The sequence below is a fragment of the Equus przewalskii genome, chromosome 23, assembly GCF_037783145.1.
Source record: "Equus przewalskii isolate Varuska chromosome 23, EquPr2, whole genome shotgun sequence".
In the NCBI taxonomy this organism is placed as follows: domain Eukaryota; kingdom Metazoa; phylum Chordata; class Mammalia; order Perissodactyla; family Equidae; genus Equus; species Equus przewalskii.
This window is the reverse complement of record NC_091853.1, coordinates 12,057,598-12,085,404: the sequence shown is the minus strand read 5'-3', so window position 1 is coordinate 12,085,404 and position 27,807 is coordinate 12,057,598. Positions and strand designations below refer to the sequence as shown.

General features: G+C 43.0%; 1 protein-coding gene across 6 annotated transcripts; it reads left to right on the top strand.

Moving 5' to 3' along the window:
- LOC103554872 (quinone oxidoreductase-like protein 2) lies at nucleotides 1-25,597 on the top strand. Of its 6 annotated transcripts, none has more exons than XR_545827.2 (11): nucleotides 66-260; nucleotides 344-452; nucleotides 2,532-2,628; nucleotides 4,178-4,236; nucleotides 4,806-4,871; nucleotides 5,619-5,728; nucleotides 6,607-6,688; nucleotides 10,631-10,812; nucleotides 13,685-13,913; nucleotides 19,934-20,130; nucleotides 25,393-25,597. XR_545827.2 is itself a non-coding variant. In XM_008526153.2 (10 exons), the coding sequence occupies exons 1-10, from the start codon at nucleotides 211-213 to the stop codon at nucleotides 25,459-25,461; spliced, it is 1,053 nt and encodes a 350-aa protein (XP_008524375.2). In that variant the 5' UTR covers nucleotides 1-210; the 3' UTR covers nucleotides 25,462-25,597. The 6 variants fall into 6 exon arrangements, 3 of the variants coding, with proteins under 3 accessions (XP_008524375.2, XP_008524377.2, XP_070447714.1); XR_545828.2 differs by having other exon boundaries at nucleotides 114-260; nucleotides 10,631-10,741; XM_008526153.2 differs by lacking the exon at nucleotides 19,934-20,130 and having other exon boundaries at nucleotides 1-260.
- The last annotated feature ends 2,210 nt before the right edge of the window (nucleotides 25,598-27,807 follow it).

The following is a 27,807-nucleotide window of genomic DNA, read 5'->3' as shown; positions in this document are numbered from 1 at the left end:
GGCTCGGGCTCCCGGCGAGGCGCCGCGCCCTGCGGGGAGCTGGCTCGCCGCGCGGTCCCGACACGGGGCGGGGCGGGTGGCGTCCCGGGCTGCCGGGCGGACGCTCTTCCGCTCCCCGGGCTCTGCCGGGGCGGGGCGGCGGGGCGGGGGCGGGCGCGCTCTTCCTGCCGCGCTCGGACCGCTGCCTGCTGCGACGCCGAGCGTGGGGCCATGGCGGCGGTGGTTTGGGGACGGGGCTTCTCTCGGGCCTGGCTCCGCAGGTGCGACCCCCACACCTCCCTGGGCCCCAAAAGGCCTCCCCGGGGGTCGCCCCGAGTGATCCGGCTCTTCTTCCGCGTTGCAGGAGCGCCGGGCCGGGCTGCGGCCGACACTACCGCGCCGCGGTTTGCACCGAGTTGAAGCAGCCCCTGGCCATTGAGGAGGTCACCCCCCGCCCCGTCCGACCTCACGAGGTAGGGTGACCGGCCTATCCCCGGGACCCCTTGATACCCCCTTCACTCTTCCCTCGGTCACCACACCACACACAGCAGGCTCCCGTCCTGAATCAGGGTTCCAAGCGCTTCCCTAGGGCGCCACTGGGAGACTGGAGCCCAACTTCGTCCTGGGCTGGAAGGGCCCTTTCAGGGTTCACAAAAAGGCCAAAAGCGCTAGAGAAAGATTGCTCCCCCAAACACAAATGTGGCCTTTTCTGATGGCCCCAGAGCTGTTGCCTTAGAAACAGAGAATTCGGATTTGCACCCAACTTTGCGTAATCACTTGCAAGTTATTGATTTAACACGGATAAATGGACCCCATCTTTAGCTTCCTCTTTAGTGTCAGCATCTAATTACCCACCATTCCAGCTTCCCCGAGCCAGCCCCACAATGCCCCGTATTTCCACGTGAATACGTGCCTTGTGCCCTCCTCTGGGGTGCTGCAGTGTCTGGGGTGAACTTAGTTTAGGGTTGTGGGCGTTTCCACTGAAATGTAGAAGTGACTTTGGCCTTGCCTGTTGATCACCCTGGTGTGAAGATTGAGAACCTCTGATGAGGTGAAGCAGGCAGGGAGCCTCAGTGTTGGGGACCACTGGTGAGAGGGAGAAATGTGGCCGCAGCCCTCAAGTGTCACTAACACAGACCCAGGGGCTAAGTGGATTATTTGGTTGAGTACATGATGGCAGCCAGTGTGCTTCCTGGGATTCTCGGACTGAAAGACATTCATCTTTGAATCATCCTTGAGTCAAGGTGGAGTGGCTTGGGGATGTATGCATGCCGTACACGGCAACAACTAATGTGTCATGCACACAATATGCGCAGGCTGAAGGCTGAGTTCCTTTGTTCTGTTATTTGCCCAGACACTGCCTTGTAAGGAATTAGCTCGTGAGAGCTGGGTCTGTGCGAGTCTACTCACCATTAAATCCTCATAGTCTGGAAAGGCGCCTGGCACATGGCAGATGCTTAAAACATTGTTGAAGGAATGCATTTTGTCCATAAAAAGGTCTTCACACCAACATGGCCACTTCTGTATTAAATTGAAATGTAAACAAACAAATAAATGAATGTCGTCGACTCTCTCTCTCAGCCTTCATTTCCTCCTGGGATTCCAAGCCCCCTGAGATGGGTTGGTCTACGGCAGTAGTCCTCTCACTTCAGCCTGCATCTGAATCACCTGGGGCTTGTTAAAACAGACTGCTGAGCTTTGTCCCCAGAGTTTCTGATTCAGTAGATTGAGCTGGGGTCTGAGAATTTGAATTTCTACCAAGTTCTCCGGGGACTTTAAAGCTGGAGGTCTGGGGACCATACTTTGAGAAGCACTGGCTTATAAGGTCTGAAGAAACTGCTGGCTGCACTGCTGCAGCCTCCTCAGCTCTACACTGCCATGAAACACAGAAGCCGAGGATCCAGGACTGGCCTCCAGGATGACTCCCTGATTCCCAGAACAGCTGATCATGTTACCCTTCTGCTTAAAATCCTGTCGTGGCTTCCCCTGATTCCTACTATGAAGACTAAGATCCTCGACAAAGCCTACAAACCCTTGGATGGTGTGGTCCCTGTTCTCTAGTCCCATCTCTTTCTGCTGTTTGTGCTCTAGGCTCACTGGTTTTTCTTTTGTTCCCCCCACAGGGCCTTTGTATATACCATTGTTTTTGGCCGTGCCAGGCTTTCCCACTCCTGTTTTGAATAGTTAACTCTTAGTTGTTCTCAGTTGAAGTGTTGCTTTCTCAGGGATGTTTTCCTGACTTCCCCCAAAGTTCAGATCCCCCCATTAGGTGCTTTCAGAGCACCATATGTTTCTATCTTTGCCATTTTGTGCAGGAGTTGTAATTTAATGTATAACTCATCATAATTACTTGGCTAATGTCTGTCTTCTCTACCATACTTCTAGCTTTGGGAAGGCAAGAACCTTGTCCATTTTGCCTCATGATTGTACACAGGCATTTAGTTCAATACCTGGTGTATTGTAGGCATTCAGTAAATATTTTGTTATAATTGAATGAACTTTGCCTCCACGGCTGTGTACTGCTCTGCTTTCTGGTTCTATTTCCTTTGCAGGTCAGAGTTGATGTCCATTTCTGTGGAGTTAATTTTGCTGATATTTTAGTCTGCCGTGGTCAGTATCAGGAAAGGCCCCATCTTCCCTTCACACCTGGTGAGTCTGAAGGGGCCAAGTGACTGTTTCAGGAAAAGAAGATACAGTGAGGGGCTGGCCCCGTGGCCGAGTGGTTAAGTTCGCGTACTCCACTGCAGGCGAACCAGTGTTTCGTTGGTTCGAATCCTGGGCGCGGACATGGCACTGCTCATCAAACCACGCTGAGGCAGCGTCCCACATGCCACAACTAGAAGGACCCACAACGAAGAATATACAACTATGTACTGGGGGGCTTTGGGGAGAAAAAGGAAAAAAAAAAAAAAAGAAGATACAGTGAGTTTTCAGAACTGTGTGCACCGTCTCAGGCACTGCCCTGGCAGTGACTGCCTGCTGTCAGTGATATCTCAGATATGTCAGCCTCACCACTACTTAGAAGCACTAGATTGTGAGTCCTGGAAGTTTCTATGACTGTTTTGCCCCGACTTAAACCCCCATCTTAGCATTGTACCTGGTTCATAGGAGATGCTCAATAAATACTTTAAAAATGAAGAAATGAACAAATGAATTTTTACATATCATAATGTTCACCAAGATTCTGATGAGAATCATCATTTGCCCTAGTCATTCACTTTCATTTTTCAACAGTGCCTCAAGTTTGTTTTTTCACTGAAGGATCGTAAACATCTGTTTGTAGCTAAAACTCTCAGTCCGCACAATCACATTCCCAAAGAAACCTGATATCAAACAATCAGAAAGAAGAAAAAGAACTCATACATTTTTTAGCAGCCCACTGTCTGATTTTCATTATGCCCAATCTGATTATGTTTAGATCCTGAATATGTGGACAAAGGACTGATTTTTGTTGTTGAAATTTATTTAAAGAGATAGAAGTACAGCTTAGCATGTGTACAGAACATGTATATTTTATACAGATATATACTGTTAAGGATGTAGTGATTGCAAAATAGTTGCTGTGTTTTGGCCTTGGGGTGTTTGGTTGTGTCTCAACAGTTGGAACCATTTCCCTCTGTATTTGCTGAAATGCTGGATCGGGGGAAGATGTCATACTCAATTGAGTTATTCCTCTGGCAGCTCAAGTGGGAAAACCATGATCATTAAATTCAGGAATTTCAGAGGTGGAAGAGGAAAGGGCAGACAACACCACTTCATCTGATTGAGCCAAGTACTGTATGAATAAATATAGTTCAGGTCCTTGAGGGCCTCCTAGTCCAGAAGAGGAGGCATGGAAACAGAAATATGATGTGACGAACTTTGTAAGTGGGGTGCTGTAGGAGCCCAAGGTCCCAGTGCTGAGGGTCAAAAGTACTTGTGTATCTGAGATTCTCTGTGCTTTTGCCCATTCTTGAAACTTTCATTTGTGTCATGGTAAGAATGGGACTGCTATAGCTTTTCGGGTTGTGATCATGAAGTCTTACGTTCACTTTCCTGTGCTTTGGGTACAACACTCTTACCCCTCTTCCCTGGGTGGGGGAACACTTAAACCCTTTCCGCTCCAGAAAGCAGGTAGGATAGCCTGTTGATCGGGGCTTTCTCATCTCCATGGTACTGGGCTTTACAGATAACCTAATCTTGACACAATTTGTTTTAGGAATGGAGTTTTCTGGGACAGTATTGGAGACAGGCACAGATGTCTGCACAGTGAAACAGGTAAATTAGTTGAAATCTAGGCAATTGACGTGTGTGTAGCTATGAGAAATGTGCAAACCTCGTTTTTAGCCTAAGGGTCTTGCTTCTCCTGGCCTTTGCCAGCAGACACCAAAGGGAAACCGAGATGGAGGGGGAAGAACCTAATTTTGAATTGGGAGAAGGAAGCCAGTAGAAGCTCTTGGCTTTGTTAAACTTTTTGTTACTAATAGAAGGCAGCACCTTGGTCTTTAGTTACTGGGATAGAAAATTCTTAAGTTGCAGCTTCTTATGAAAGAAATTAACACTGGATTCTAATTCATCTCAACCTTTTCCTTCCTTGCTCTATCCTATCACTGTCCACAATGTGCTCAGATTGACTTGGCAGCCTGGTGGTGGTGGGCAGGGAGGGGGGAGGGCGTTGAGGAAAGGCTGAATTATTTACTAAACATTAACTCAATAGGTAATTAAGGCAAACTTGTGTCTTATGGGGTCAGAAAGAAAGGTTTTCTTCCTTTTTTTGATTAATTCGGGAAGAGGTAAATGGCAAGGTCGTGCATTTCAACATACCCTTAGTGGCATTTTCCTTTCAGGGAGATCGAGTCATTGGCGTGAGTGGCTTGAATGGGATGGCTGAAGAATGCGTCATTGACCAGAAGGTATCCCTGCTTGGAGACTTTTTTTCCTTCTTCCTTTTCTTTAATTTCCTCCTAGCCTTTATTCCTCATTCTTCTCTCTCCCTTTTTTCTTTGTATTCCTTTGGTCATATCTTGTTTCCCAGCCAAGCACTTCTTTCTTTCAAATGCTAAACCCCTTTTCTATATTGGTGTGAGAACCCTTGCACAGAGCTTTGTCTGGAGTGGTTTAATGAAGCAGGGCATTGTGTTTTCTGAGTCCTGGAGCAACTGGCTGGTTGTCCAGTTGGACCCTAGTTAGATAATTTTGGTGGAAAACTGGTTTGGGGCATTGAGCTGGATGTAATGGGTTTCTCCCTGACATGAAGCTTCTGAGAGAGAGCCCCGGGAATGGAGCCCGCCTGGGTGGCCCTGTATGGTTGTGCAGGGTGTGCATGGTGCCCCCTAGTGGCGAGCAGTACGTATTTTTTCCCCCCACAGCCTTATTGAGGTATCATTTACGCACCATTCAATTCTCCCATTACAGTATAGTGGTCTGTGTTCTGTTCTCTGTAAGTTGGTTCCTTCCTGAGTCAGATGCCAGCCTTAGGATTTTTGAAGACTGATGCAACAGTCTTGAACTCTGTCACAACTTGCTTGGTCTTGACTTCCACTGGGCTTGGTTCCTGATGTGTTTCCTTTTGCAAATCAATCAAATCATAAGATGTACAGCAGCCTTTATGAACAGGTACATGGACTTAATTCCTAAGTCACTGTTATCTCTTTTTATAGAGACTGTGGCAGATTCCAGAAAGCATCCCCCTCCGAGAAGCTGCTGCCTTGCCTGCATCTTATGGCACTGCTATTTTGGCCCTGGAGCGTCGGGCCTGTACCCAGCCTGGGTGAGGACTGTGTAGACAACAGAGGGGTAGATGGGACCCTTCTATGATATCAGAAGTGCCCACCAAGACCTTGTCCTTTCCCTTCCCTTCCCTGGTCTTTAGCTCACGTTCAGCCTGTCTGAGGAAAGGCCAAAGGAAGGTGGTGACCTGCAGTTGGGGTCTGGTGATGGTGGAGATGTCCTTTTGTCTGAGAGGGCACAGTAGACTGTGCACTTGGCCAGTATGAATCCGGAGAAATCTCTGTCTCAAACCTGACTGCTCTGGAGGTCACCTCCTAGAAAACCTTAAAGTTTAGAGAGTTGGTTTATTTAAACTGTCTTCACTCTGATTTTAATGGAGGCCAGTGGTATTTGCTTCTGTGAGGCTGGGTTGGGTGGGCCTAATCCGGGTATTTAAAACTCAGCGGTGCTGAAGCTTCCCGCTTTACCTGGAGCATGTGCCTTCTGCTCTTTTCAGAGAGCCTCAGAATTGTTCCAGAGGAGTGGGGTTAGTGGAGCAGTGGCCAGGACATGAAAATCACCTTCTAAAATTTGGCAGCGTTTAGTATGAGAATGATTTTAGGACAGAATTTCTGAAGCAGAAATCAGAGTGGTAGCTCAAAGGAAGGTTGCCACTGGCGTGAGGAAGAGGCTACCTAGAGAGATTAAGGGATCTTTTTCCTGGGACATCTTCAAAACTGGATCAGATTAGCAGTGGTTCAGCAGTCGCCAACCTAACCCAGACCTAAAGGCTGGAGAACGGCTGTCCATGAAGCGTTGAATGAGCTGCCACTAATTTCTCTTCTTGCCTTAAGATGTCCTAGTTTCAAAATATTCATGAAATCATATTGCTGGATGATTTTTGGTTTCTGGAGTAACGTTCGTCTTTCTCTGGCACAGGGAAACGGTTTTAGTGACAGCAGCAGCTGGAGCCACAGGCCTTGCTGTGATAGATGTGGCAACAAATGTTCTTCAGGCCAAGGTATTTGCATGTGAGATTCTCCATTTAAAAAAATCATACCTCCAGTTTTCAAACATGGAATCCATTCATTCATTTATTAAAAATCATGTGCAAGGCACTCGGTATCTTGAGTAATCTAGAGTAGGTTCTTGCCATCGATTTGCTTGCAGACTCCTGAGGGGACCCAGAAGTAAGTCACTCATCCTTCTGGTGACTAGAATTTGGCAAGCTCCGACTTGCTTCACAGCCTCTGCAGATTCTGTTCCTTCTACCTGTAATGCCCTGCACTTCAAATTTAAACTCACATGTCGCTTTTCCAGGGAAGTATTTTTTGGTCCCTCAGGAGCTGTTAATCCCCCACCCTCCCCACTATTTGTGTGTGGTCTCGTAGCATCCTACATTTCTCTTTCATAGTGCTCACCTCAGAGTGTGGTGAGTCCTTTACTTCTGTCATTATTGGATGAATGTCTTCCTCCTGCTGGACTGCAATCCCCGTGAAGGCAGGGACAGTGTCTGTTCGGTTCATTATTGTAGTCTGAGCACCTGGCATGGTGCCTAGACCATAGTGGGCACTCCATGTCTATTTCTTGAGTGAATGAATAAACAAATGAAAGGAAGACCCAAGTCTCTCCAGGGGCATCTCTGTGAGGCTGTGGGGTTCAGAGACGGAGGATTTCTTAGAGAAGGTGGACATTTAAGCTGACTTTTGAAGGACCGGTAGCAGTTGAATAGAGGAAGAAGGGAAGTGAAGGCCGTTTTCATGGTGGGAGGACATATTAGAAGACAGAGATGTGGGAGCTAACATAATGCGTTCAGGGAATTGCAGGCAGTCTATGTGGAGCGAAGGATCTCTGGGGGTTGGTGGAAGATGACTCTAGAGAGGTGGGCAGAGATATGATCTTGAGGACTGAAGAATTTGAACATTTATCGGAAGCTCTCGAGCTACCGAGGATTTTAAGTAGGGAAGTGACAAGATCATCTTTGCATTTTGCAAAGTTCTCTTTGGTAGCAGTGGGGATGAGGGGTAGGGGCAAGGCCAGGGTAGTCTGGAGGCAGTAGGGAGACTCTCAGAGAAGTCCAAGCCAGAGGTGATGGTACTTGAACAAGGCGGTGGAGGCGATGAATTAAGAGATACTAAAGTGGAAGAAAATAGAGCATTTGGTGACTGGAGAGCATCCTAAAATAGTTGAAGGAGAAAAGACTTTGAAGTTAGCCTGACCCAGGCTCAAATTCCAGCTCTCCTCTAGCTTAATCACTTCAGTTTCCTCAGTGGTAAAATACTGCTTTCCTACTAGGGTTGTTGTGGGAATATTGAAATTACACGTGCAGTGCGCCTGTTAGAGGGAATGGCACATCGGTAAGAATCTCTTAAAAAGGAATCCTGTTATTATTAGACATTGAGTGGGAAGGAGCAAACTAGGTTAACCTGTGGATTTGCCATTTATTTGCGGTTGAGAACACAGGAGGAAATGATGAGTTCCATTTTGGACATGTTGAGTGTGAGGTTCCTGTGGACCATGCACTTGGGAGGATATCCAGAAGGCACCAAGATATCCAGGTTTGGAGATAATTAGATTGGTCTGCAATTTCTTCAGGTGGCATCTCTCCTTTCTCACATTCAGTTCCTTTTGGGAAGGACATGTGAGTTCTGAAAGCAATCTTAGATACCAGGAGGCTCCTCACGGAGTGTTAACACATTTCATGTCAAAAGCAAGGGCTTTTAGCACCTCTTGTAGGAGGGGAACCAAAATTAGTCTCATTGTCTAGAACCATTGATTATTTAACATTTCTAGGAAAATAAAATTGTACATTTGTTTTAAATAGTTATAGGAAGTAGAGTGAAAAGTTCATTTCAATCCATATATTAAAATGAATACAAGCTGTATTTTCTTTAGCATCAATAATAGTTTTCAGCAAGAGCGAGCAAACAAACAAACAAACAAAAATAGAGGCCAGGCTGGTGACGCAGTGGTTAAGTTCACACGTTCCACTTCGGTGGCCCAGGGTTCCCCGGTTCAGATCCCAGGTGTGAGCATATGCACCACCTGTCAAGCCATGCTGTGGCAGGCGTCCCGCACATAAAGTAGAGGAAGATGAGCACGGATGTTAGCTCAGGGCCAGTCTTCCTCAGCGAAAAGAGGAGGATTGGCAGCAGATGTTAGCTCAGGGCTAATCTTCCTCAAAAAAAAAATAACAATACCAAAAAAAGAAAATGATGTCGTCATGCCACCTGCTTGGAACAGGTCATTTTGATAACACCTTCCATTCACAGCGTTTCCAATTGCGTTCAAAGTGCCTCTACAGCTGTTATCTTACCCTTGATCCTCTCAAAACCCCTAGGAGTTGGGTAATGTAAGTGTTTGTTATCCCTATTTCACAGATAAAGAAAGTGAGGCATCAAGAGAGACAGTGATTCCTGGCAGGCCTGGCTGGGACCTAGTGAGAATCCTGGATTGGACTCAGAGGCCGGGCCCTAGCCTGTGTCCGCCCTCCGAGGCACTGTGTGCTGATAGCCGGCGGTGAACTGCAGCTGTTTGAGGGTTTCACTGGGGAGCATTTGAGGGTCGCTTCAGTTTCAAATAGTCCTGAGTGAGTTTGTAGTATTTTAAGGGCCCTGATGTTCTTGCGTGCCTGAATGCAAGTTCTGAATGTCACCTTGGGGCCAAGTGCTTGGGCTGCTGGGTGCTGCCCAGTGATAAGGTCCCTCTAGGCAATGCTTGAGTATTTGAAACTTTTCTGAAGACTTCCAAACCCCAGGCCACCTCAAAGTATGGCCCACAGCCATCTATGCCAGGCCTTGAGCGTGGTTTACTCCTGGGGTGAGGGCTTGCAAAAGCATGGGCTTTGGAGTCAGGCAGCAGTGAGTCTGATTAGTTGTTCTGCCACCTACTGCTTGGATGATCCTGGTTTAATTACTTAACCTCTCTGGGCCTGTGTCTCCATCTATAAAATGGGAGTAATTAGACCTCCCCCATAACGTTCTTCTGAGGTTTAAATAGAATAAATGATTGCATAGGTGTAATAGTAGATTCAATTTATCTAATACTTCGTTTTCCAAGTGCGTTATATACAGTATTCCATTTAATTTTTAAAATAAATTGTATTTTATGGATGAGGTAACTGAAGCTTAAGAGAAGTTGGCAGGCAGGATAGAGGTTAAAAGCGTGAACTCTGGACGCAGATTGCCGGGATTTGGATCCCGCTTCTGCTTCCCGTTAGCTGTGTGACCTTGGGCAAGGTACTTAACTTCGTTTGCCTCAAGTTCTTCATCTCTAAATTGGAGATAATAGTGTCTATCATTGGGCTATTGAGCTTAAATGAGTTATTAATGTACATAAAGCATTTAGAATAGTGCCTGGCACGTAGTAAGCATTATGTAAATATTAGTTCTTACTAAGTAATTTGCCTTAGGTAACACAGCTAGTTAGTAGCAGAGCCAGGATTTGAACTCAGGTCCGTCTGACTTCAAGATCTTTCCACTGAATCATATTTTACCCTCTGGGAAGCTTTTCCTGATCTTCGGGATCTAGGTTGGATACCTCTTGTTTGCACTTCTGGAACCCTCTGTACTTCCCCCATCACACTGCTGTATCTTGCTTTCTTGACTCTAAGCTTCGTATTTAGCTTGTATCCTTACTATTTGACTCATAGTAGGTGCTCAATAAATGGTGGCTTTAATTTGCATTTGGAGAAGACTTTCTGAGTGTCTCCTGAACCATCTCCTAGTTAGACCCATTGGGGTTCCAGGATTCCTGGAAATGTAGAACCCCTGGCCAGTGGGGCATGAAGGGGCCAGTGATGGATGGATTGTGTTGGGCCTGATATGTTGGATTGTTGATGCTAGGATATCAAGGTCACATTGGTTTCCTTGATTAGTACCCTTTGGTTGGAGTCTGAGTGGGTGGGGTGAGCCCCTCTTGGTATATATTCTGGACCATCAGAAGCTTTGTGTTCTTTATGCAGGTAATAGCTGCAGCCGGAAGTGACGAGAAGTGCAAGCTGGCGATGCAGAGGGGTGCACAGTCCAGCGTGAACTACAGTCAGGGCAGCCTGAAGGAGGCAGTGAAGAAGCTGGTGGGCAGTGGTGGGGTGAATGTGGTCATTGACACCGTGGGAGGAGATGTCTTCCTGGAGGCTCTCCACAGGTGCATGAAGTGGGCTTTCCATAGTGGGCTGGACCTGTGGCTCTGTTGAAACCTTTTCAGGCCTCTGTCTTCCTTCTGGCCTTGCTTCTCTTTCGTCTTTGCTGCTCACTTTTCCTGTAGGCATCAGCATCAACGAGAACAGCTGAGTGGGTGGTGAAAGGAATAGAAGCAGAGGGAAAATCAGGAAATGCTTAAATATAGCAAAAACAAAATATCCAACTGGAAAATATCCAAAAAATGACTGCAGACTCTCTAGTTGGCAATATCAAATGCTTTAGAAATTATGCATGTGTTAAATTCAGCTATGCTGGCCCCCACTAACTAATTTATATACATGGTGTGGGTAATTTTCGGGAAGGTCATCGTTCAGATGTGAGAATTACTGGGGTGGCAGTTCCCTAGTTCACCATGCACTAAGGTACAGACTCTTGATCTTGCTGGTTTCTGAAGCAGCCAGCAGTGTAGGTGTCTCTTCAATTTGTTTTATTAAAAAAAATATCACTGAAGATTTAGTACGACTGCTGTATCCACACCAGTTCTCATTCTGTTTTCGACCAGGGACTCTGGAGTGCTCTGATAATATTGGTTTCATTTCTCGTGTCATCCTGGCAAGCACAGTTTTGTGGTTTATCTCAGTTTGAAGTAGAAGAAACAGAAGCAGAGAGAGCAGCTTACCCACAGAAGGGGCCCAGTTGGTTCTGTAGCCCCTGAGTCTCACCTTGCTGTGCTTGGTACTGTGCTGGAGAAGAAGTGAAGGAAGGAGCGTGTTGATTAAATGAAGAGCCAGCACAGATTGCTGCTAATAATGCTCACCCTTCTCTTGCCTTCTGGATAATAGTGTTTTGACAACAGCTTCTCGTTTGCCTTCTGAAGAAGAAAAGCAAAAATCAAAAACCAAATAAACATACGCATATTTTATATCTAAGATGCTTACAGAATTTATTTTTGGAACTCATTGCTTCATGTGCACTGTATGGTACTTCTCATAATGGCCTGCAGAAAATTTGTGTGAATTTTTGTAGATTATTCACAATTCTCTAGAGAAGCACATGACTAAAGTTAAGTCTTTGTGTAGAGCAAATGATGCCTCCTTAAACTGCCTGTCTTCTTATTCCTGCTTCCTAAGTTCCGAATCTTCAAACTGAGTTGTCTTGAAGGAGAGCATGTGGAATGATATTTGTTTACACTCAGTTCCCTTCCACAAAGTAGTTGACGTGATCATGGGCCACATAAGGACATTTTGGTCGATGATGGACTGTGTAGACAACAGCGGTCCCCTAAGATTAGTACCATACAGCCTAGGTGTGTAGTAGGCTGTACCATCTAGGTTTGTGTAAGCACACTCTAGGATGTTCACACAATAACGACATCGCCTAATGATGCATTTCTCAGAATGTGTCCCCGTCGTTAAGTGATGCATGACCGTGGTTAGACAGACAGCCTTGATTCTAAAAGTGGGTCCCCTTAAAAAACTGGCTAGTTCTTCTGGCCCCCTACTGACCTGCTTATGGCTTATTTTTATATTTTCCTACTGAGGAATCCAAAGTGGTACAGGATGGTTCACCTCTGCCAGTTTGTAAGGTCAAGTGGAATTCTCAGCTGGGAGTTTAATTGTTGCTTTTCTTTTTTTAAATTGTGATAAAATATGCATGACCTAATATTTATCATTTAACCATTTGTAAGTGTACAATTCAGGGACATTAAATACACTTACAGTATTGTGTCACCATCCCCAACAAAAACTTTGTCCAGGGGCTGGCCCCGTGGCCGAGTGGTTAAGTTCCTGCGCTCTGCTTCAGCGGCCCAGGGTTTTGCTGGTTCGAATACTGGGTTCGGACATGGCACTACTCGTCAGGCCATGCTGGGGCGGCATCCCACATGCCACAACTAGAAGGACCGACAACCAAAATATACAACTATGCACTGGGGGGACTTGGGGAGCAAAAGCAGAAAAAACCCCAAAACCAAAAACTCTGTCCGTTACACAGTAACTGTTCCTTTCTCTGCTCCAACTCCCCACCCTGGTAACATCTATTCTACTTTCTGTCTCTATGAATTCATGTACATTACTTTTTATTTCATTCTACCTTTTTATTGTGGTAGAAAAATACATAACATAAAATATGCTATATTAACCATTTTTAATTATATAGCTCAGTAGTGTTGAGTATATTTACGTTGTTGTGAAATAGATCTCTAACTTTTCTGTCCTGCAAATCTGAAATTCTGTACCCATTAAACAGCAACTCCTCTTTTCCCCTTTTCCCCAGCCCCTCGTAACCGTCATCCTACTTTCTGCTTCTGTGAATCTGACTACTCTGGGTACCTCATATAAGTAAAATCACACGGTATTTGTCTTTTTGTAATTGGCTTGTTTCGCTTAGCATAATGTCCTTAAGTTTCATCCACGTTGTAACATGTAATGGGGTTTTCTTCCTTTTAAGGCTGAAGAGTATTCTATTGTATAAATATCTGTCTAACACATTTTGTTTATCCGTCCATCCATTGATGGACATTTGGGTTGCTTCTACCTCCTGGCTATTGTAGACAGTGCTGCTGTGAACATGGGTGTGCACATACCTCTTCAAGGCCCTGCTTTCAATTCTTTTGGATATAGACCAGAAGTGGGATTCCTGGATCATATGGTGGTCCTATTTTAATTCTTTGAGGAACCTCCGTACTGTTTTCCATAGCAGTTGCACCATTTTACAATCCCACCAACAGTACATGAGGATATCAGTTTCTCTATATCCTTGTCAACACTTGTTATTTTGTTTTTTCAATTAAAAAATTTTTTTATAGTAGCCATTCTAATGGGTATGAATATACATTGCTTTTTATAATTTCTTTTCCTTCTCCTTTTTCTCCTTAGCCTGGCATGGGAGGGCAGGATTGTGGTGGTGGGTTTTGCTGGAGGAACCATCGCTTCTGTGCCAGCCAACCTCTTGCTCCTGAAGAATGTGTCTGCCATGGGGGTGATCTGGGGCCGATACAAAGATCAGAACTTTCCTCTCTTCTCTGGAAGCATTTCCTCGGCTCTTCAGTACTGCCAGCAAGGGCGCATCCAGCCATACATTGGAGCGGTTTTTAAGCTGGAGGAGGTAAGATGCTCTTAAGGAGTGAGATGCTCTTAAGGGATGTGATGCAGATAAGGCTAGGAAATAATCTGTGTCAAACTCCTGGATAGTTTCTCCCTGGATACCGTAAATCCTCCTTCTATGGAATGAAAAGGTGAAAATGCAGCACAGTTAATGGGGTCTCACAGGCTGCAGTGTCACAGGATTTCTTCCTGTCTTCTAGGTTGTATGACTGTAGACTCAGGCGTAGTGAGCCACCTGGGAACCTGAATCTGCAAAGGCCATGAAGGAGCTGGATTTTTAGGACTCTATGTACTTAACTAGTGTCTCAAAGAGAGGGAAGTGATGGTACTTTAGAAAATAATTTACTCGTGTTAATATGAACTCTGAACTCCACCTCATACGAGTCTAAGAAGGAAGCACTTAACTTGACCTTTGATGTTAGAATCCAGACGCTTTAAAGTGCAACCAGATGATCTAAGCTGGGGTTCTGTGAACAAAACACTAAATCATACCCAGCATCATAAGACTATAATTCATCCATTAGTCACTGCAGTTAATTTTGTTGGCCGTTCACTACCTTTTGCATTCCCCCACGGTCCCGTTAATGTGGCTTAAGCTTCCTCCAAAGTGTAATTGTGTGCATGCATGTGCAATATAGTTGTAAATGTGAATCTGTTAGACTTTCACTGTGAAGTTTTTTTGGGGGCTTAATTTGTTTTAATGTACAAAAAGCTCTTTTGGTAACTGCTGTCAGCCATTGATAGAGGTGGTGTTTTGTTCATATGCAGATTAGCGGAGCCCAAGCTGTCAGTGCCAGACTTCACTCTCACCAGCCTTCCATTTTTATGTTTTTTCCCATGATGAGGCACATTCTTGTCAAACACCGTTTACCTTCTTCCTCATCTTTTTGGTGTGTCAGTCAAGAAGGTAGAAAGAGAATCTGACTGGCCGTCAGAGAACTGGCTGGGTTCTATTTCCAGCTTTGGCCCCTCTAGGTACAGCTCTGTTCAGCCCCCTCACCTTTCTGACCTTCAGTTTCCGCGTCTCTAAAATTGAGGGGTAGGACAATATCAGTGGCTTTCAGACTAGGCTTCAGGAGCCGCAGTTGGGATGTGGGGGAGGCAGGTGTAGACTTGAGCTGCCGGGGCTCTGGGACCCCATCTCCACTGGGGCCTGAGTAGCTGCATGTGGTTACGTTTTTGTTCATACTTTTAGAAAAGGTTTTATGGCTTAAAAGCTTGAAAACCACCAGTTTGGAGAATTTCTGAGTCCCCTTCCATCTTGTGGCTTTTATCCTATGACTTGTAGACTGACGTTTGCTTTACCTGAGGCCCTCGTATACCTGTTGCTGGAGGGTAAGGACAATCAGGCAGCAGAGGGGTGGAACCGCGCGCTGGTTTGAACGGTCTCTTCTCTCCGCTGACGTCTTCTAAGTGCTGCTCAGGCATGAAAGAAGGCCAGAGGTGGATTATTGTTTTAATTACCCACATTGAAGTGCTCTCTCCTCTTACACACGAATTAACTATCTGCTCACTGACCTCCTGTCAGCTTCCATTTGCCTTTCTCCTTTCCAGTGAGGGCTGTACACATAGGATTTGTCAAGTTCCTCCCCCTCTGCTGACCTTCCTGTTATCAGCCGGCTCTCTGAGGCCATGCCCCTCAACAATTTCAACCATCTCATTCACACACCATCCATTTACTGTTTCTTCCCTTTCTGTTTCTTTCAATATGCAAACTATTTAGAGGAATAATAATAATAATAATAATAATAATAGGCAGCTTCCAAACATTAGGTGCTTACTCTGGGTCAAGAACTGTGCTAAGCACTTTATATGCATTTTCTCATTTAATCTTCACAACAACCCTTTGAGATATGAACCATTTTTATCATGTTTTACTATGAGGAATTCAAGACTTGTAGAGGCTAAGAAAGCTGGCCAGTGAAATGTAGTAAGTGACAGACCTGGAATCCACTCCGGCTTGGTCTGACGTCAGAATCTGGCCTCCTATGGCCATGTCAAGGTCTCTCCTCAAAAAAGCCAGGAAGTTTCTTCTTAGAGACATTATTCTAGGGGGCTGGCCCCGTGGCCAAGTGGTTAAGTTCACACACTCCGCTTCGGCGGCCCAGGGTTTCGCCAGTTCGGATCCTGGGCGTGGATATGGCACCAGTCATCAGGCCGTGCTGAGGTGGCGTCCCATATAGCACAACCAGAAGGGCCACAACTACAATATACAACTATGTACTGGAGGGGTTTGGGGAGAAAAAGCAGAAAGAAAAAAAAAGGAAGATTGGCAACAGTTGTTAGCTCAGGTGCCAATCTTTAAAAAAAAAGAAAAGAAACCTCGTTCTAGAGAATGAAGTTTATCCATCTATCAGTGAATTATCTATGTGAAAGAACTATTTCATAGTTAAAACTACGAGGAGTCTTGAATTTTCCCGAGCAGTACCAGAATTTATGTATATATATTTTTTAAAATGATGATTAAATGACTATATAATTAATTTCACTTAACTTAAAGCCTGGTTAATATTTTTCATGTATAAGGGTGCTCTGCAGTTTCTATTTTCTCCTGCATATGTGGACTTAAAGGTTTGACCTTGATAGTTGATATTACTATGACCAGATACTTTGTCCCATAGCCTTCGTAGTCGGCACAGGGTGCGAATTTTCGTAGCCCTCTGTGTGTCTCCTTCATCTACTTGTAATCACTTGTTCGATGCCCGTCATTCCCGTACACCATAAACTCCCTGTGGGCAGGGGCCGTGTGCTGTCTGCACCTCCGTGTCTCCAGATTCTGGTGGGTACGCATCTGTTGAATGACTGATTGAGAGTTTGGGGCTCTAGGGTCAGATCTGCCACTTAATTGGCTGTGGACAAATGACGTCCATCTTTGTGCCTTAGCTTCCCCCTCTATAAAGGGGAGTAATATACTGTACATGCTAGGGTGGTTATGAGAATTCAGTAAGATAATACGTGTAAAAGCACACAGTAAACACTTAGTATATTTTTTAAAGCAAAATATATAGCCATTATTAAATCCAGAGTTGAGCTTTTTCAGTTCCCGTGAACTGTAACACTTTTGCATTGACATTTCGGAGGGCAGGATTAGAGAGACAGTCTTTAGGTTTTGGATTTTAACTAGAATTTGTCCTCTGAAGGGTTGTCTCTGTGCCATGGTGGGTGGATCATGGATGAGCCCATGATCTGTTCAGAGGATGGCATTATTTAGATGTGCGGAGTCTGTTTTCTGTAGGGAGCTGCCCACACACATCTCGACCTGACCTGCTACTTAAACCTCACAGATCTGAGCTTGTTTAGTATATAAAGGTCAGGTGAGATCACCACATGTACAGATTTAGTGGATAGAAATTGTTTACTCGAAGTTTCCTGAGTCTATCTGTGGAATATTCTTTAAATTACTCTTTTAGTTTAGATGGTATATTAATTTTAACCCATTGTTCCAGACCCAGTTTATGAGCCTCCCCATATTTGCCAGCCCTACCAGCCCCAGGCCTTGGACACTTGTCACACTTCTCCAGTGATGGCTCAGGCCGCTGATCCCTGCAGCCAAAGAGCCCAGACTCTGTGCCTAGGGCCCACTCCTAACATCGTTGATCGTTTCATGCTTTCCCCGGGGGGAGAGCTGATCTTAGGCAAGGTCTCCATTTTGCTCATTGGCGGGGAGCTGCTGCAGCTCCGATGCAGAGTCTGGGCCGGAGGACCTATTGAAGCTCTGGCTTCCGGGGAAACTGGATGCAGGGGTCTGGGTAATGCAACCCAGGGTGTGGGGAGTTCACTCCATGGGGCGAGCTTTGACAAATGGAAGACAGGAGATAAATTGCTGCCTTTTTCCCTCCTGATGGACTGTTTTGACGTGCAGTGGGTTCCATACGGCCCCTCTGGAGAGGTCCTGTGTGAGCAACTACTAGCTGTGTGCCCCCTGAAGCCATGACCAGTTCAGGATCAGTAACACGCACCGTATCCTTTTCCTTCTTCCTCGGTTCCCTTCACTTTTTCTCTCGCCCTTCCCTCCCTGGGATTGCAATGAAGCATTAGGGCATATGTTTTGATTTGGCTTTATTTTCTAAGGAACCCAGGGTAACATTTAATTTTGAAAATGTATTTATTTCTATGTTTCATAATATGTAGTTTGACTTTTTTTAAAAAAATAAGTCAGGTTTATTGAGGTATAATTTCCATATATTAAAATTCACTCTGAGTCTTAAAAAACATATATAGTCATGTAACCACCCTCTACAATCAAAATATAAAACATTTCTATTACTCCAGAAGGTTCCCTTGTGCCCCTTTGTAATCAATCCTCTTCTCTTACCCCACTGTCCCTGGCAACCTCTGATCTGTTTTCTCTCCCCATAATTTTGCCTTTTCTGGAATGTCTTATAAATGGAATCATACAGGACGTAGCCTTTTGAGTGTGGCTTCTTTAATTTTGTGTGATGCTTCTGAGGATTACCCATGTTTTTACAATATGTCAGAAGTTTTTCTTTTTTGTTGCTGAATAGTATTTCATTGTATGGATATACCTCAACTCGTTTTTTCATTCACCCATTAATAGATGTTTGGTTATTTTCAGTTTTTGGTGATTATGAATAAATCTTTTGTAAACATTCATGTACAACTTTTTTTTTTTGAGGAAGATTAGCCCTGAGCTAACATCTGTGCCCATCTTCCTCCACTTTATATGTGGGATGCCTACCACAGCATGGCTTGCCAAGCGGTGCCATGTCTGTACCCGGGATCCCAACTGATGAGCCCCGGGCCACCGAAGCAGAACGTGCAAACTTAACCAGTGCGCCACTGGGCCAGCCCCATTCGTGTACAACATTTGTAGAGACATATGCTTTTCCTAGTTTGGGCTTGGGATTTCTGGGTCATGTGCTAAGTGTATGTTTTAAAAAAATTTACACAGACATTTAGTTGACTTTACTTACAGAGCAGGTTTTTTTTTTTTACCCCCAGTCTCCAATGCTGCCCAGATAATATCATTAGATAGAATGTCAGTTTAAAAGAAATCTATGCAGAATCCTACAAATAAGAGATGTTGATGCTCCTCAAGAAGGGTGAGCTTGACTATATCAGCAGCTCTCTGTGCCTCAGTTACTCAGTAGAAATTCTGTTGAGTCTCTGCCCTTCATGATTTTTAAGACAAGGCCACAATTACTGCATTCCTCTCAAAGCCCAGAGCACATAGGTTTTCTACTTTTTGGTGCATTCTGGATTAGAAACTGGTGCTCCAGCATACATGATCTGTTTGAACATTTCAAGATTCTGTTTATGCTGATTGCTACGCTATGTTTAACTTTTAGTAAACTACCAGCTATTCATTTGAGTGTCATTGCTTCTTGGCCTTTTGGCTAAGATCAAGTGCAGAATGGTTGTATTATTTTGGGTTCCCACCAACAATATATCAAAGTTCTAGTTCTTCTGCATCTGCCAGAACTTAGTATTGTCAGTTGTTTCTTTAATGTTAGCCGTTCCAACAGATGTGTAGTGGTATCTGATTGTGGGTTTAATTTGCATTTCTGTATTGAATAATGATCTTGAGTCTCTTTCCATATGCTCATTGGCCATCTGTATGTCTTTTTTGGTGAAATGCATTGACTGACTTTAAAAGAAAATTCAGATCAACTTGTATCAGAGCAATGATATGATGAATATAATTTAACTTTGACAGTGTATCACTAACTAAATATTTTTACCTTTTAAAAACAATCCCACTCAGTCCCAGATATATTCGCTCATTCAAGAGTTTGTTTTATTCATCAGACATTCACTGGGTACATTCTGTATGCCAGTCAATAAAAAGTAAGACAAGCAATTTATCTTTTAGTTGGGATGATCTCAGACTAGTGCTGTGATTGGGGGGAAGAGCTGGTTTCTAATGAAAGCGTGAATCAGCATAGTGTATTTAGGGAACTGTAGGTTACTGTGATTATTCCCGCTTGATGAGCTAATTAAAAATTCCAACAGCAGAACCTAAAACAAAAACAATATCCTCACCCTTCCTCTCAATTCCAGGTTGTATATCTTTAGAGACAAATTTAATAATGGCTTCATCCACTGCGAGGCAGAGAACCAGGGTTCTGGGAACAGCCTGTGTGTCTGTCCAGGCATCAGGATGGAGAAGCCTCCCTGTCTCTGATGCAGCCTGTCCAATCCAGGAGGACGATGTCCCAGGCATCTGAATGAGCTATCAAAGACGCTGGCCTAAAGTGGTACGCTTTTCTTCTTAGTCTCTCTCCCAGAGCCTTATCACATCCAGTCCTTAACACCGCTGGTTGTCTGTTTTCCCAGTGCAGATAGAAACCACACGGTAGAAAGGGACAGAGTTGGGTTATTTTTAGAAGCAGCTACAATCACAACAGAAGTGGCAACTGGGCATAGAAGTAACAGAACATTTGAGAGACAGGAGGGAAAATACTGGATGTTCAAAATTATGAAATTCCCAAGTCATGGACCAAAAGGTTATTCTTTCTTCCCAATGTTATCTTTTAAAGAAGTCAGGTCAATATGTGCTCCATTTTTATGAACATTTATTTGCAAAATGATTAAGAATAAGCCTTAGCACTTGAAGGGACAACTTTCTTTTTATGTTAGCGTTTACTTGCAGGAGACTCCTCATTTTTCTAGGATGCCAGGTAAAAAAAGGATCACTGTCTCAAATTATGCTTGTTTTCCCAAGGATTTTCTGTTGTTGGGCTCTGACAGATCTCTGGGAACAAGTGCCTTCTAACTGACAGGGAGAGTGATGCAGCTGTGAGTCGCTTGGAGCTGTACCTTTGAGTGACTGACATGGCGGGGATGCGGGTTTCAAACATCTGTCTTAGACCTCTCCATCTCCTCTGAGTGCGTCTAAATTTACTTACATCGGAAAGGTCTCTGTAAGGCACAGAGCCCTGAAAGACAGATGTTTTTGAAACCGGGGATTTCATGCTGCACAGAGATTGCCCTGATTGATTTGTTTCTATGCTTATTTTTACTTATTTATTTTTCTTAGGCTCTTTGGGGAGGATTTCAAGTGGAAAGGGTTGGGTAATCAGAATCCTCATTTCAAAGCACATTTTCATTGTTGGATGTGTAAGACCCATCTTTTGCTTTTATGTCTGTGTCTTTATGGGTGTCTGAGTTTACTTATTCCCTTTATCCACATTTCCCATTGTCATTCACTCCTTTTCCTGCCCTCAGAGTCAGTCTTGATAATGTGTTTAATACATATCTTTGGATTTGTATTTCCTTGTAAAACATAGGATTGTTTTGTATGCTAATTTATTTTCAAGTTACGTAAATAGTGTTGTGCTGTAGACCTCATTCTGTTTCTTAATTTTTCATGCAGTGCTGTCTTTTTAAGATCCATCTGTGTTGCTGGTCCTGTATTCAGGTCGTTGCTTCCCAGTGCTGCATCGTAGTCCATGGCGTGCGTCCACCATGGTGTACAGATCCATTCCTTACTGATAAACTTCTAGGTTGACTTGATTCCCTCCCACCATAATCAATACTATAATAAACAGTCTCATAGGTGACTGTAGGGACTTGTGCAAATGTTGCTCTGGGAGTATTTTCCCAGGAGTAGCATGGTTGGGTCACAGGTTGTATGCATTTGATTGCCAACTGTTCTCCAGAATGACTTGACCAGTTTATGCCCCTACCAGCATCCATGCGAATTCATGTTTATTTGCCACCCTGTCAATGTGTAGTGTTGTCCAACTTTCTGATTTTTGCCAAATTGATAGGCATAAGGTGGTACCCTATGGTTTTAATTTGCATTCCCCTGGTTTCTAATTCATTTAAGCATCTCTCTATATCTGCTAGCCATTCATATTTCCAATCGTTTAAATTGCGATTTAAACCCTTTGTGCAGTTTTCAGTGGGATTTCCTGTCTCTTTCTTACTAATTTGCAAAAGTTCCTTGTATAATCTGTGGTTCTCAAACTTTAATGTGTGTATGAGTCACCTGAGGATCTTGTTATGAAGCAGATTATGATTCACTAGGGTTGGGATGGATCTCAAGATTGTGCATTTCTAATGAGCTCCCAGATGGTGCGGAAGACTATGGTCTTGGAACCACCCTGTGAGTAGCAAGGTTCTAGATGTTAGCTTGAGACTTTACAAAAGTCTGTCCTTCCAAATTTGTCATGTACCTGTCACCTTTGTCTAGATTTAATGTAATCAAACACATCAATATTTTGACTTATGGTTAGTGCTCGTTGGGACTTATTTAATAAGTCCTTTGTCATCCCTGGGTCACAGTGATTTTTCTTCTTTTTCTCTATTGACTTTGCACTTTTATTTCTCACTTAAGGGTTTAATCCATCTGAAGTCACGTTTGTATTGGGTATAAATTAGGTAATCAATTTTTTTTCTCCTTATGGTGAGCTAGTTTTCTCAGACCAAATAGTTCATTGTTTCTCCATTGATTTGTGGTGCTACCTTAATCTTATTTCAAGTTCCCAGCTGTACATGCGTCTGCTCTCTGATTTCCATTCTATCGCTTGGTTCACATATCTGTTCCTATAATAGTATCACACTGTTTTTATGTTTATAGCTTCAAAGTATGTTTTAGTATCTGGAAGGGAACTCTTCCACTTTTGTTCTTCTTTTTCAAATTTGCCTTAGCTATTTGTGAATCTTTATCCTTTTAGGTAAATTTTGGAATAAATTTGTTCAGTTTCTCAAAAAATCTGGCTGAAATTTTCAGTGGAATTGCGTTGACTTTGTAGATTAATTTGGAGGAGCGTTGATATTTTTATAATGTTAAACAGCCTTATTTGTGAACGAGGATATGTTGCCATTTATTCAGCTCTTTCATGTGTTTAAATAGAATTTAAAGTTTTTCTCCATAAAGTCTTGTGGATTATTCTTAGTTATGTTAATTGCAAGTACTTTACTGTTTTGGTTGCCTTTGAGAACAGTATTTTATTTCTGTTATATTTCCTAGTTGATTATTTCTGATATAGAGAAATGTCAGTAATTTTTGTAAGCTGATCTTGTGTTTCACAATTTTGCTGCCCTTTCTTATTTGTTTGTCTGTTGCTTTGATTACATTTTCTATGTGGGTTATTATATTGTCTGCAAATAATGACACTCTTGTCTATTTCCTTCCAATCTTCTTTGCCTTTTAAAATTTAAAATTTTTGCATTTATTATTTATTTTATTAAAAAAATCAATAGACTTTATTTTTTGAGCAGTTTTTGGTTGCCAGAAAATTCAACAGAAAGTATAGCATGTTCTCATATACTCTCTTTCCCACCTCCCAGTTTCCGCTATTATTAACATCTTCTATTGGTGTGGTAGATTTGCTATGATAGGTAAACCTATATTGATACGTTATAATTAACTAAAGTTTTTAGTTTACTTTAGGGTTCATTCTTTGTGCTGTACAGTTCAAAGGTTTTGCCAAGTGCATAATGTCATGTATCTACCATTACAGTATCAAACAGAATAGCTACACTACTCTAAAAATGCCCTGGGCTCCACATATTTACTCCTGCTCCCCAACCTCAAATCCCTGGCAGCCACTGATCTTTTTACTGTCTCTATAGTTTTGCCTTTTCCAGAATGTGATGTAGTTGAAATCATACAGTATGTAGCCTTTTCTGACTGGTTGCTTTTATTAGGCAATATGCATTTAAGATTCTTCCATGTTTTTTTGTAGTTTGATAGCATATTTCTTATCACTGAATAATATTCCATTGTCTGATGTACCACAGTTTGTTTACTCAGTCACCTATTAAAGGACATCTTGGTTGCTCCCAGGTTTTGCCAGTTATGAATAAGGTTGCTATAAACATTTGTGTGCAGGTTTTCATGTGGACATAAGCTTTCAACTTATTTGAGTAAATACCTAGGAATGTGATTGCTGGATCATATGATAAGATTATGTTTAGCTTTGTAAGCGACTGCCAAACTGCCTTCCAAAGTGGCTGTACCATTTTGCATTCCCTCCAGCAATGAATGAGAGTTCCTGTTGCTCCACATCCTTGTCAGCATTTGGTGTTGTGAGTGTTCTGGATTTTGGCTATTCTGTTAGGTGTGTAGTGGTGTCTCATTGTTGTTTTAATTTGCAATTCCCTAATGACATATGATATTGGGGATCTTTTCATATACTTATTTGCCATCTGTATATTTTCTTTGGTGAGATGTCTGTTAAGGTCTTTGGCACTTTTGTTTGTTTGTTTGTTTGTTTTTGGTGAGGAAGATTCGCCCTGAGCTAACATCCATTGCCAGTCTTCCTCTTTTTTTTTTCTTTGCTTGAGAAAGACTAGCCCTGAGCTAACATTCATGTCAGTCTTCCTTTACTTTGTACGTGGGTTGCCTCCACAAAGTGGCCTGTTAGTGGAATAGGTCCACAACCAGGATCCGAACCCCCAAACCCAGGCTGCCGAAATGGAGTGTGGGGAACTTGAACCACTCAGCCCCGGAGCTGGCCCCACGTATTTTAACTAAGTTGTTTGTTTTCTTATTGTTGAGTTTTAAGAATTCTTTGTATATTTTAGATACAAGATCTTTATCAGATATGTGTTTTGCCAAGATTTTCTCCCAGGCCGTGGCTTGTGCTTTCATTCTTTAAAGTTTCTTTTGCAGAGCAGAAGTTTTTAATTTTAATGATGACCATCTTACCAATTTTTTCTTTCGTAGATCATGCTTTTAGTGTTATATCTAAAAACTCATTGCTAAACCCAAGGCAACTTAGATTTTTTTTCCTTTGTTTTCTTCTGAAATGTCATAGTTTTGCCTTTTACATTTAGGTGTAAGATCCATTTTGCGTTAATTTTTGTGAAAGATGTAAGGACAGCATGTTGATTCATTTTTTTGCATGTGGATGTCCAGTTGGTCTGCACCGTTTCTTGAAAAGACTATCCTTTCTCCATTGAGTTTCCTCTGCTCCTTTATCAAAGTTCAGTTGACTATATTTGTATGGGTCTATTTCTGGGCTCTCTAATCTGCTCCATTGATCTGTTAGTCTCTTCTTTCCCCGATACCACACTGCCATGATTACTGCGGCTGCTTTTTAATTCATGTTTTATAAGCTTGTGCTTCTAAAAAAGGATTTGAGATAGACTGCAATTTCAGTTACACTGGAAACAGGACAATTTTAATAAAGAGATAAAAACTGTAAGAAGTTAAAGGATTGATTCTTCTGGCAGTGGCTCTGTTCTTTCAAAAGCTAGAACACATAGAAATACTACAGTAGAGTATAGACAGGCCTGAGGACTTCTTACCTGCTGTCATTCATCTAACAACTTTGAAAGTTATTGTTAAACAGAAAAATTCTGGGGTTGCATTATTCTTAAATATTACTGTTTTCCTTTGAGTTTGTGGTGATTAATTGGTTAGTATTGCGTAGTTAGCAATATACAGTTCATTGGAGACACATCTTAATGCTGATTCAATTCTCAAAATAGCTCAAGTAACAAATATTTGTTGAAATATGCCTATGTACAAGTCTGACCACTTTTTTGGGGATTTGTTCTTTTAGGTGAATGATGCCTTCCTTCATGTGATGCAGCGCAAATCCACGGGCAAGGTGCTTCTCTCTCTCAAATAAAGACTCACCCCAGCAGCAAACTCAGCGTGTCTGAATCCAAACCCATCATCTTTCCAAAAAACCTGATTTGCCTCCTGTGTTTCTAAAGGTGTTACCACCTTCCTTATTAATCCAGATTAAAAATCTTTTAGAGTCACCTTTGATTCTGTTTTTTAATTTCTCATAATTAGTGTGATCATATACTTTATTGTGCAAACTTCGACCTGTTTGAGAGGGAAAGGTTGCTGTTAGTAATTACACCAGGAAGACAGGTGTCCCAGGCAAACCAGGATGTATGGTCAGTGATGTATGCATCAATGGCCAGGGCTCTGTCGTCTCTACCTCTGAGGTATCTCTCACCTCCATATCCTGTTTTCCATTTCGGTTAATTCTGTCTCATGTGCTAATTCTGGTGACCTCCTAAATGGCTTTCCTATCTTTAAACTACCCACACCCCCTCCATCCTGATTATCCATTATTGCCATGTTTTACTTCCTAAAACACAGCTATGATTATGTCTCATCTCAGAAAACCTACAATGGCTCACCATTGTCTATATGGTGGAGTTCAGATTCCTTGAGCTAGCATTTCATTTTGACCATGATTTTGCCCCTCTCTGATTTGCAGCCTTATGTTCCACAACTCCACTGGTCCCTCATATGTACTTAGATTTTTTGCCTCCCCACTTTGCTCTGCTCAAGCAGTTTCCTCTACTCCCTTATCTCTGTCAAACATAAGCCTTCTGGACCTCTAAGACCTACCTCTGCCATGAGCCTTTCCCCTCAGGAGGGTGCTCATCTTTTCTCTTCCCTTCTCCTTCCTGTGGATTCTCTCCCAGGATTTGTCTCATTTTGCCTTGCACCAAATGGAGCAGCATGTCCGGTGGAATGAACTCAGGATTCTGAATCCAAGATGTGGTTTTGAATCCCAGTCTCACCACTTTGGAGGTGGTTACTTAAGTTCTCCAACCAAATCTTCATTTTTCTCACTGTAACGTGGATATTACAATATCTACCTCACAAGGTTGTTGTGAGCAATACGCATAGTGATTGGGCAAACACCTGGCACACGGGAAGCGATTAGCAAATGCTACTTACCTTCACTTCTTTCTCTCCTCCTTTCTCAAGGTAGCCTAAGTTCCTTGATAGTAGGTACCATGTCTGACTCACCTCTGTACCTCCCACAATACTAGCACAGTGAGTTACCCTTGGCAAATACTCAATAAATTGAATTGAATTTGAACTATCTGCAAGTCTTAAATTGCGGGAAAAAAATGTATCTGTATATAATACAATGGAATATTATTCAGCCTTACAAAGGAAGGACATTTTGATACATGCTACATCATGGATGAATTTTGAAGATGTTATGCTAAGTGAAATAAGCCAGTCACACAAGAGCAAATATTGTATGATGCCGCTTACATGAAGTACCTAGAGTAGTCAGATTCCTACAGACAGAAAGTAAAATGGTGGTTGCTAGGGGCTGGGGGAGGAGGAAACGTGATTTATTGTTGAATGGGTGCAGAGTTTCGGTTTGGGAAGAAGTAAAAGTTCTGGAGATGAATGGTGGTAATGGCTGCACAACAGTGTGGATACACTTAATGCCGCTGAACTGTACACTTAAAAATGGTGAAAATGGTGGGGCTGGCCCCGTGGCCGAGTGGTTAAGTTCGCGCGCTCCACTGCAGGCGGCCCAGTGTTTCGTTAGTTCGAATCCTGGGCGCGGACATGGCACTGCTCATCAAACCATGCTGAGGCAGCGTCCCACATGCCACAACTAGAAGGACCCACAATGAAGAATATTACAACTATGTACGAGGGAGCTTTGGGGAGAAAAAGGAAAAAATAAAAAAAAAATCTTTAAAAAAAAAATGGTGAAAATGGTAAATTTATGTATATTTTACTACAATAAAAGATGTTAAAAAAATAAAAATATATTACCCTCATATTTAAGTGAATGCATTCAGAGAAGAGAACAGAGAGTGCAAGTCGAGGGCCTGGCTGAAGTAAGCTCCCGTCTCTGTCCTAGTCCTCGTCTGTGGGGCGAGGTCCTCTACCTTTGCTGCGTGCTAAACGTTCTCTACTCCTCCTATTGCATGAGTGATAATTCCCAAAAAGGGTGGTGGAGATAAAAACAGACACCTGACACCACAGGGATGGGGGTTCTTCTTATTCTTGATGAGGTCCTGTTCCAATAAATGGGGTAAGACGCTTTGTTTTCTGATAAGTACCTCAGGCCATTTGAAAACACCTATCTTCTTAGGGTCTTCTCACCAAAAGAGCATTTGGGAGAATTGTAAACTAGCTAGCGAACATTTAGAGAAAGAATTTGAAACCGAGAAATTAGCAGGAGGAAGAGGGAGGG